Genomic DNA, 11,275 nt, shown 5'->3' on the forward strand with positions numbered 1-11,275 from the left:
TACAGTAGGTGGTGTCTGAACTGAAAAATACAACCCTCCTGCTTCCTAAAAACGCTAACTCGGCAAGTCAAAGGTAGTCAGCAGGATTCTGATTTAAAAAATCGTATTGTTCTCATTGCATGACTTTAGCTGGATTCGAATATGTCCAGGCGTTGACTGGGATTAAAGCCTATATTCTTCTCAAATGCAGGAAGAAAGAGTTTCACATCAAGTGCTTTGAGACGGGCTGAAACAAAATGGGCTTTACAAGCCTGTGTTTTACTGCCCCGCTGGATAGATGTTTGAACTCTAGTTGAAGGGGGGGGGGAGGAGGGAGCCGATTCCAACAGTTACTATTGGGAATGCAATATGGGGTCCCCTACAATGCTTGCTTAGGCTAATGGAGGTCCTGTCATTCAGCTCTCCTTGCACTGGGATACAGGGTAAACATTTCCCCGGTGACCCTTTGCATGCAGGTCCCCTCTTCGGGACATCATTAAAAGCCTACATGCACTTGTCTGACATCAATTGTCAGGCACGGTCGCAAGGTGCAGAGATCCGTGCAGCGAGCCGGGAAGCTAGCCCAGGGGAGAACAATCTTGGCCGCTCGGGCTTGAAAGGGGCTGAAAATCGCTTGGTTGCGGGGGTGTCGGAAGAGACAAAAGCGCGCAGCAGGTAAGAGCTAGGGACGGTTGCCAAGAAGGAACGGCCCCTGATCGCTGAGACAGGATTGAAGCCCTGGGGACCTCTCTGACTGGAACATCCACGCGTCCCCGAGGGGCTGCCTGTCTCCTCTCATCAGCATCGAGGGGAAACAGTTCATAGCCTTCCTCTTTGGTCCAGCTAATCCGGTTTATCTGTTGGGTTATAAATATTAATGCCCTCGCGCCGTTCGGCTGGGGATGGTACCAGCCAAGCCCTGGGTGGAGTGAGATATCAGCCTCTTCCCAGCCCGCACGCGTCCTGGGAGAATCGATGAAACACCCAGCCGAGCCCAGCAAATGGCGTATCAGGAAGGGCCGGTGGGCGCCTCGCTGCTGGACTTCGTGGCCGATCGCTCCCTGGGGTCTCCTGAGTGCCACCCCCGAGGGGTGCCCAGCCTGGACCTGTACGATTTCTCCTCCGCACCTCACTTTGGGGAGCGAGCCCTGGCTCTCCGAGAGGGCATGGCCAGGGGGCTGCCTCTGGCCCCCTTTGATGATGGAGGCCCCGAGGAAGAAGAGGAGGAAGAGGAGGAGGAGGAGGAGAGAATGAGGGGCACGTCTCTGCTGGACCGACCCAAGAGAAAGCGAGTCATCACCTATGCCCAGCGCCAGGCTGCCAACATACGGGAGAGGAAGAGGATGTTCAACCTCAACGAAGCGTTTGATCAGCTGAGGAAGAAGGTGCCCACCTTCGCCTACGAGAAGCGGCTCTCCAGGATAGAGACCTTACGCCTGGCCATAGTCTACATCTCCTTTATGACTGAGCTCTTGGACAGCGGCAACAGGAAGGAGGCGAGCTAGAGAGCCGAGGACGCAGGGCTTCTCCATGCAGGGATGGAGGCGGACAGCAGCATCCCAGCCCGGGCAGGGGGAGGAGAAAGGACGGGGGGCGCAGGTTAGCACAGGCAGTGCTCCTGGCGCTCTGGCTAGTGTCCGGGGTCCCGTAGAGGGGTCAGGGGATGACGGGATAAGAGCAAATCCAGGGGCACTCCGGGGAGGGCGGGGCAGGGAGGAAAGCGCCACCACCTGTACCTTCCTTGATGGCTAATGGGACTTTGGGCCAGAAAAAAAGCGACGATGATTTGCGTGTGTTTCTTTTTTACTTAAAACTTCGCAACCTGCTGCCTTGGGGGGGGGGGGGGGAAGGTCTGAGGCTGCCCCGCTGCCATAGACCTGGCGGCTTTCAAAGGGATTTTCCTTGGAGGCATGCGGGCCTTAGGGCGGCGAGGAGGACCCGCTTTCCACGTGCTGCCTATTGGCGACGTTCATGGTGGCGGGGTTCGCCTTTCGAAAGTCCGAACTCGTTTCTTGTAGCCGGGAAAGGCAATCTAATGCCCCGCGTGACAACGCGCGCGTCGGATGGGCCATGTGAACAGAGCTGGGAATCGGCACGGGGGCTTCCAGCGCAGCTTCTTGGGAAAGGAGTGCTGGGGGGGGCACGGGGCGGGGGGAAGGTCCGGGAGAGAGTCCAGCCGCCTCCGGGCGATGTCGGAAAGTCCCTGAAGGAAGGAAAGAGACAAGGGGGGAGGGGGATGAGCCCGGGGGGAGAGGAGCCAATGGCTCCCGGGAAACGTGCGCTAGGAGCGAGCCGTGCTCCGGGCGAGCCGGGAAACGTGCGCTAGGAGCGAGCCGTGCTCCGGGACACACGCCCCTGGGCCCGATCCCCGGCTGGCGTCAATCCGCCGGCCTCCGTGGGCTACCCGCCGCTGAGGCACTGCAATGAAGGAGCCGGCCTGGCAGCCAACGAGCGAGGCGGCCCAGAGGGATCCTGGAGGGGTCCTTGCTCCCCCCCCCCCGTCTCTGGCTCGGCTGCCGAGGCCGGCTCCGTTCGCCTCCCGCGGGAACATAGCTGGGCGCAGCGGCCGGGCGCCCCTAGAAACCCCGGCGCGTCCTCCGTTGTGCCCCCTCGGCCCAGCCCAGGCTTGCGCTAGCCCGCTCGCTGCCGTCTGTCGGCCTGCAGGCGGGGAGGGAAGGACGCTGACTACAGGCCCGGCGAGGGGCGAGTTTAATTATTTTGGCATTATCTGAGAGCGCCGCCGAGGTCACCCGCTCCCCTGTGCCCGGGACCAGTGGCAAGAGCCGGCGGCGAGTGACGAGATGAGCAGCGAAGGGGAAAAGCCCCCCTGTCCTCTCAGCCGCTCCCTCCGATCCCCCCTTTACTCGGGGCTGCTTTCCCCGGCAATTGCTCTGGCCTTTGCCCTGCAAACCGAGTCCCCTGCAGGGGCTCCTGAGTGCTTTCGGAGCTCAGTTCTGGCCTGGGTCTCGCGCCCGATGTGCGTTCCAGCTCCTCTTCCAAAGCGATGGGGAAACCGACCGAGTTTATTCACCCCTGGCCATTTTTTCATCCGGCCTGGATGTGTTTGTGAAAGATCTGTTGTAGGAATTATTTTGGCCTGAGTTATGCAGGAGGTCGGACTAGATGATCACAATGGTCCCTGGGAATCTAGGACTCTGCCTAGTCTGTTAAGAAAAGGAGTACTTGTGGCACCTTAAGGTGCCACAAGTACTCCTTTTCTTTTTGCGAATACAGACTAACACGGCTGCTACTCTGAAACCTAGTCTATTAGTATCACTGGAATTGCATCTGGTCTGGGGAAAGGAGGGTGGGCGAATTGGGGCCAGGGGAATGAAAATTCACTTGTCTAAAAATAAAGGTGATGTGAAAACAGAAAAAAATCACAAATTTTCCATTTCATTTCCCCCCAATTTTTAAAAATTTCAAAATGTTGCAATTCAGAAAATTCCAAACACCTGTAATCTAAATCTGGATCATCTATATCTACATTGCCGACAAGTTTCTCTCTCTCTCTCTCTCTCTCTCTCCACATACATTCTAGTGTTCCTGCTCCCTCTGACCTTCCTTTCTCATGGTTTTCCGTCAATTGATCGGTTGTTACTTCTTCTCCAGTGAGATAAATAAAACAGGTTTATTTACCCTGACTTACATCAAAAGCATCTTAATAAACAGCTTAGGGCCTGAATATGCCCTCACTGAAGTCAGTGACAGAACTCCCTTTGAATTAAGTGGTATAAATCGGCAACAGTGCCAATCAAAAGAGTGTCTCTGGATTTTTGCCAATATAACCGAGATCAGAATCTGGCCCAAGTATCTATGATTTATAGTCCATGGTTTTGTTAACTCCCATAAGGATTGTTATTGCTGTTTCTCATTGTGTTTATTATTTACTATTAATATTGCTATTAACATTTGCATTGCCAGATGCTTATTCCTTACCTGTGCTGACCTTCCTAATTCAGATATCAGTTGCTTTGCAATATATCTGCTTTCTGAGTTGTTGAAATATCTTTTATAAGAGAGGGTAGGCTGGCTAATACAGCCCAAGCCTCACTATAAAACTGGGGTGCTTCCTGTATTAGAATATATTCTGCTAAAAATGAAAAATTTAACTAGAAGTGAAGATTAAAACCCTCACATCAACAAATGGTCCAGGTGTATATTGTTGTTACCACTGTATAGAACATCAACATGAAGACAGGTTCTTTAAGGACAATGGAGTGTGCAATTAGATTTTCATTTCTTAAAACTACTCTATATTATAATTTTTATATAACTGTGCTTTCCATAGAAAGACTGTGTGTCTCTTCATGAGTGTTCATTTCTGTGTTACTGGATAAAATTAGGTCTCTATAACCCATCTTATTTTAAGTTAAGGGCTTCAAAATGTAAATATGTCTGTGTCAGATAATTCAGAAATTATTGTTTTTTTCTTTTTGGCTTAATAACAAAACATTGGAACATTTCAAGATCCAAATTGTTTTCATACTTGTGTTAACAATTAGGAAAAAGCAGAAAGCAAAGTCTGTGTTTTATTATTTATGTATGACCCAAAATCCTGATCCTTTATAATTAATTATTATTAAAGAATTCACTGGAAATTTGACAATGGTAAGTCAGAGCTACAGTGAAATTCCTGTTTGAATAATTGATTTTGAAGAAAAAAATGCCATTGCAGTTTATGCTGGAGGAGAAAATGTATAAACAGCTCAGGACAAATGTCAAGGACTTCCACTGGTGTACATTGCTATCACGCTATTGCCTTCAAGGGTGCTTCTCCAATTCTGTGTTGATTTACATGAGGGGAGGAGCTGACAAATGTCTTCCTACAAACCAACTATCAAATGCAAGTGTCTGGCTTTGCTTGCTTCAATTGATTTATCACTGACTTGGATGACTTTATAAAAAAGAGCAATAGTATCCTTAGTGCAGTGCTCTCTTGGGCTCCCATCAACAACAGTAACTAGATCTGTTCAGGTAGACCCCTTCACCCCTGTGGGAGTCCACTGAAGGCAGTGGGATTCCACATGGGCCCATCCATCTGCCCCTGTTGAGCCAGTTGCAATACTGGGGCCGTGGTGTGCCAGACATGTAAACACATTTTGGAACCATACTGGGCAGGCTTCCAGCTGCAGTATAATCCCTTCTCATTGCAATCAAATGTACAATTGGCCTGATTCTCATCTCACTTACCCTGGTCTGATTCAGGGGTAACACCACTAAAGTAAATGGAGTAGTATAAATCTGGTATATCTGGGATAAGAATGGGATCCAGTGAAATCCTGGCCCTATTGAAGTAAATGGCTAAAATCCTATTAACTTCAATGGGGTAGGATTTTACCCAGTATATTTAAAGGCCTCCAAAACACAGCAGCCTCCGATGCACAAGCTAATCACAGCTATTGGTTTTCCTAAAGGACCATGCCTTTATCACCGCATTAAAAAGAAAAACTGACGGTGTCAATTATTCCTGGGAAAAGATAATAATGGTTTTTTTTAAGTCTTAGAGCTGTTTGAACAAATACCATTTTTAGATCTTGCTCTGAGGCCGGTTTGTTTATATTCTTTTTGCTCACTGAAGGCTGCCTTTTGGTATAAAGCTGAGTTCCCTCATAGCTATCGGGTTACTCTTAGTATTCAAACATGTAAACCAAAAAATAAGTCTAAATGAAATCATATTTGAGAGACATTACCAAGCTTTCCAAGAGAAGGAAAAATAATCAAAAGACTTTACAATCTGTAGTCAGGCTGATCCTGTTTTACAACTGTCCAACCTGAAAGCAGATTTAAGCAAATTAGTGCTGGAAACAGAACAAAATATTATGATAGCATTGAAAACTCCTGCATCCACATTCTAACTAGCAACTAAGGCCCCATGATTGGTGTTTATTATCACATTTGTCAGCATTTCCATTATAAACACACTAGTGTAGAGGGTTTATAACTCAGCTATAAAAATTCCCTCCAGGATGAAACTTGATAAGTGAGGACTTGCCCAACAACTCTTTTTTTTCTTTTGCAAAATTTAAAAGAAATCAGGTTTTAAAGTCACAGGGGTACTAAGCAGAATAGATGCGATGGAGGCTTAGCCTTTTTTTTTTTTGGTACTTCTTTAATGTCAGATCAGCTGTGTTTCTTAAGATGATTTTCTCTGCAGCTATTTTGCTTAATATGAACTTGAACCCTTTGATATTTTTAAAAAAATTGCAAATAGCTGAGATAATGAGGTTTAAAGGGTGACTGCTCTGTATATGTAGGACCGGTTTTAATAAGGATCTTTTTCTATGCATTGATATTAGTGATCCATAATAATGAAAGTGCAGCAGGCCTCAAGAGCACCAGTGTCATATACTAGCCCTGTGCATTATGCCTGCACCATTGGTGGCACAGACTGCCATTCGAGAATAGGACTTTTTAGCCATTTGTGACACTTCAGCATAACACCGGGCTTGTCATCATGTACAGCACGATAGCAGCACGGCTGTACTGGTGCAGCTGCACCACTGTAGCGCTTTAGTGAAGATGCTGCTATGCTGACTGGAGAGCTGCTCCCATCACTGTAGTTAATCCATCTCCCTGAGAAGCAGGAGCTGTGTCAATGGGAGAAGCTCTCCCATCAACATAGCATTGTTTACGTTGAGGGCTATCTCAGTATAACTACGTCACTCAGAGGTGTAGATTTTTCACAACCCTCAGCAACGTAGTTATACCGATATAAGTCTGTAGTGTAGATCAGGCCATTGTAACTGCTTTGGCACTTGTACCATCATCTTTCGAGAAGGACAGTTGTAATATAATAGGGCAAACCATGCTTTTGCTAGTATGCATACACCATAACAGTTGCAAAGGCTGTTGGGTAGGCTGAAAAGGTTGTTAACAGTTCTACACAAAACTTTTTAAAGAATTGCTATATCTGAAGCATTCTCATTTAGGCCTTGATGCAAAAGAACAGACTGATCCCAAACAGCCTCGACAATTGACACCCATCCTAACAGTATGCCCAGGTAAAACTACCAGTGACTTCAATGGGATCAAGAATTCAATTGCAATTGCCTTCAAGACTTTGTCTGTTTAAGAACTGTAGGATGGAATCCTTAATGGAATATAGACCTGGCTGATAAAAATTCCTCAGGTAGGTCTTTATGTTAACATGATAGACCTTAGAATGTGATTCAGCTGAATAACATATGATCTTAAATGTTGTCTGAACTTCTTTACAAATACTTTTGTTTCTCACCTTTTTCTCCCCTAATTTCAGAGGTGACTCTCAGGTCTGGTCTACAGCAGGCTTTTATCCTCTAAAATTTTCCACTGTTGCTCCACTGGAGGTAAGAATAGTGAGAGTCCAGTCCAACAATCCTTGGCCATTTAAAATTCCCATTGGTTTAACCAAAGAATTCAAAGTTAAAGGGGTGACCCTTAATTTTGGGATGTATAATGTTAATTTTCACATGTGTATACATACTTGTAAGAGAATATATGAACTGTAAAGGTATTCAAATCCTTATGTATATTATCTTAACTTAGAATTACTTACATACATTTTAATGGCTTTAATTGTAACATTCTGGCATTCGGATCATCTCCTCCCATGGCAAAGCATTTAGGAGGAGGAAATTTCTACAAAGATCCCTTCATGGAATTCCTTCCCATTGCAGGAACATGGACCTCACTGCCGAGGAGTACGCCAGGGGGTTTAATGCCAAATCTGAATGATCTGAGGATGGATGGTTCTCAGGAATCCATGGGAGGCCAGGGCCATTCATGCCTCTGCACCAGCTCTGTCATCTGTATATTCTCCCTCCTTCCAGAACTCCACAGAAGATACAGTAGAGCTTAATGCTGTATCACCTTTCTCACCTCAGCTCATGGGGCCAGAAGGAGACAATGTGTGTCCATTCCCTTTTCTGGGTCACTAGTCTCTTCCCCCTAACCCTGCATGAACCCAGGACCCCAAAGGGGGGGAGTGATGCTACAAAGGCAGCTGAACTTTCACAGACGTCTACATAGCAAGGGGGAGATCTATGTGTAGAGGGTCCTTTTCCATGCACAGATCAGGAGTTGATGATCCAAACTTTGATATATATTTTTTCTACTACATGTTACTTCCTGTAGCATCCTTCACTTCGTTAATGGCTTTATTTTTTAAATCTGGAATTCCATTGGTCAGAGGAAAAGGGGACAATATTTCTTATTAATGATGACTGTAAAGTAAATATATATAATCTCAAAACCTTGAAGCCAAGCCCCACCAGAGCTTCTTCAAAAATTCTGATTCATCCCTCATGTTGCAGATGATTCTTTCTCATTAGATAAAAAAAATTAGTCAAAATTTTCAAAGGTGACCAGTGATTTTGGGCAACCTCCATTTTTGCATGCCCAACTTGAGACACCTTACAAAAGTCCTGATTTTCAGAGGATGAGTGCTCAGCACTACTTGAAAATCAGGACCCCTTAAAGAGTCCCAAATTGGGCACTAGTCACTTAAGAAAATGTTGGCCTTTATTCCAAATAATGAATACCCTTCTACACTCAGGCTCAAATGGATGTGTGCAAGTGCACTTGTACACTTCTGTACGTGTGTGTGAAATGCCTAGTGCATGTGTGTAAGTCAGGCAAATGCTGAAGTGTGCAAACACACTGGAAAGTGGGGGGCTCAGAATCTGTGCATACCGGAGCTGATGTAAATTTCTGCCTTGCACAACAAAGATTCTATGGAATCTGGTCAGCAGGAGTCATCAATCATAGATACTTTTGCTCCACTGGATTAAAGGTTATCATTTCTTCTTCACTCACTGTCACCATTCCCAACATTTGCTGTTCAATTAACAAACATGTCCAAAGTTGATGGAATGCCAGCATGTATTTTACCTTGCCCTAATGAACTACATTAGCTAACCCTTCTACCTCCTCTGGAGATCAGGGAGGGAACAGGCATGGGGTATGTGTAGGGTGGGGAAGAGCCAATGGCCACATGGTTCCTAGAACTAGTGACCTGGAATGATTTGAAATGGAACATTCCATCCTGAGTAGTTGCTCCCAAGCTCCACCCACAACCCAACACAATGAAACAGAGCCTTGGCCAGACACTGTTTACCGCAGGGAGGTGGAGGCTTCTCCAAGCTCAGGGGACTCATACAGCATAGTCTCCCCTCTTCCAGGGCGAGCGGCTCTTTGGATTTTTTTCCTCACTGCTTCACTCCTCTTTACACTGTCAGCAGAGGGGAGCATAGAGCCCTTGAAGGGTGACTAACATTAATTAAAATAAATCTTTTAAAATAAACATGAACCCCCTTAGGGCTAAATCCAGCAACAATGCATGAGATCTCATGTTGCAACAGGGGTCAGATTTCTGTGCAAACTGGCATTACTGCCCACATTCTGCCACTCAGCCCACACTATGTAACTCCATTCTCACCCCCACCCCCCACCACCGCCCTCCAATAAGCCAAACAAGTGACGATCTGAAATCAGCCCATTCATTTAGCTGACTATCTTCCAGAAATCAGACATCTTCTAAAATGCAGAGATCCATCTGTTGTCTACTTCCATGCAGGGAAGTGGATTTCCAAAGAGAAGTGGGTGTTGGCCCCAAATGGCTGGAATTATCCAAATGCTGAAGTACTTCATAGGTTATCATGTTTTCAAGGAGCATTTGGACCTTAGTCTTGGCCACCTAAGTTACAAGTGACGTGTTTTCGAATAATGTATACAACTGATCTGTGTAGCTAATGGAGCTGCTGAATACATACATTTTTAAGTATCTTTAAGCTGATTCAGAGGGCCTAATGTGAGATCTAAGACTCAGGACTATTCCCTGGAACACTTGGGAGTCCTTAAATGTATAAATGATTTACACTGTGTGGCTTAAAAAGATTATTGTAATTATATATACAAAAGAAAAAAGTAAAGAGCCATAACAGCAGATCAGATATTCATTGAATATACAGAAAAGTTGAGGAATCTTTAAATCCCCATTTTAAAAGGTGTGTTAGAATATGTATGAATAGCATTAATGAAATGATTCCACAGTATCCTTCAACCTTACAATGAGATTCATTAAATCCAAGAGAAGTTGGAGGAGGGTGAATAACAGGCAGGAAAAAGAATAAAGTGACGGAGAGACAATGAAAACAATATTTTTCAGCGGTCTTCCCTTGTTGTACTAAGGGAAGCTCTGAATTAATTTTATCCTATGTTTGAGTTTGTTTTTAATTTCCAAGTCTTCTCTGATATCTTGAAGCATTGCCATTAAGTTGATATTTTAGCTCTTCATAAAATGCTGTCCTATCCATACATAGAATCCAATTTTTAATTGTGGGTGGAAGTGGATTTCTCCATCAGCCTAACAATGTGTCCTTCATGCCTTGTATTGCAAGAGCAAGCTTTGGTTAGATGCAAAAGATAGTTCAAACCCTTAACATTATTAACAATATCAAGCTATTAGATCTAGGGGTATTTTCCCCACTACCCTGTCTATTATTTTACCATACCAGCTGTACATGCTTCCCCAGGCAGTGGGTCAGTTCTCACAATTATATGTTTGATATCATAAGTAACTAACGGGCTTTATGAAGGCCACATTGATTGCCAGCTCAACAAGTGGGCAAACCTCATGCCCTGACAACATGGTACCTTGGAAACGCCACAATTTTAAATGCATGAAGTTTCTGAGTATTGCCTTTGCAAGTTTTTCTACAGGAGGGCTTGATCTGGCTCCATATCCAATACACTTGCAGATTTGAAAGTACCTCCACAATACCTTAGCATATCTTTCTTGAACATGGCTAAAAACATTAAAGTGTTATCCACATACAAGTCTCATATGCACTTGGGCTCAAATCCCCTCCCCAGTGCATAACTCAAGTAGTTGACTGGGGATTTCTTTGGGGACAAGGGTTAGAAGTCTTCTCTCAAAGCTGTAGAGCCAAAGTGGATAGTTAGAAGCAGGGGCAGGGGAAGTACTGAGAAGCAGGCCCTACAAACTCTTCACAACCTCCACAGGGCCACTGTTTGTGAATATGATTAGAGTTGCCCTCTCAGGAATATCTGAATAGGGAAGGGCTCCTGACACACAGCCCCATGCCCTACCCCACACAAGCACCCGGCATAATCTCAGTGGTTCCACTGAGTCTTGGACCTCTGTATCCATGGGGAAGGGTGGAAGGATTTGTGCCCATATTCCTGTCTTTTATATTTTATAAATGCCACTTGCTCTGTTTTTCTCCATTTATTTGAACAAGAGTTGTTCCTCATAGAGAGGTTTAACATTTCTATTAGATGCAATCCATACAGA

General features: G+C 45.4%; 1 protein-coding gene across 1 annotated transcript; it reads left to right on the plus strand.

The window, feature by feature from the left end:
- Positions 1–980: 980 nt before the first annotated feature.
- FERD3L (Fer3 like bHLH transcription factor) lies at positions 981–1,484 on the plus strand. The gene has a single exon (XM_038392473.1). The coding sequence runs from the start codon at positions 981–983 to the stop codon at positions 1,482–1,484; it is 504 nt and encodes a 167-aa protein (XP_038248401.1).
- Positions 1,485–11,275: the final 9,791 nt, after the last annotated feature.

Source organism: Dermochelys coriacea, chromosome 2 (assembly GCF_009764565.3).
Source record: "Dermochelys coriacea isolate rDerCor1 chromosome 2, rDerCor1.pri.v4, whole genome shotgun sequence".
Taxonomy (NCBI): domain Eukaryota; kingdom Metazoa; phylum Chordata; order Testudines; family Dermochelyidae; genus Dermochelys; species Dermochelys coriacea.

Bases quoted from the DNA above. Each gene is read 5' to 3' on its own strand.
- FERD3L (XM_038392473.1), top strand. From the start codon at position 981: ATGGCGTATCAGGAAGGGCCGGTGGGCGCCTCGCTGCTGGACTTCGTG.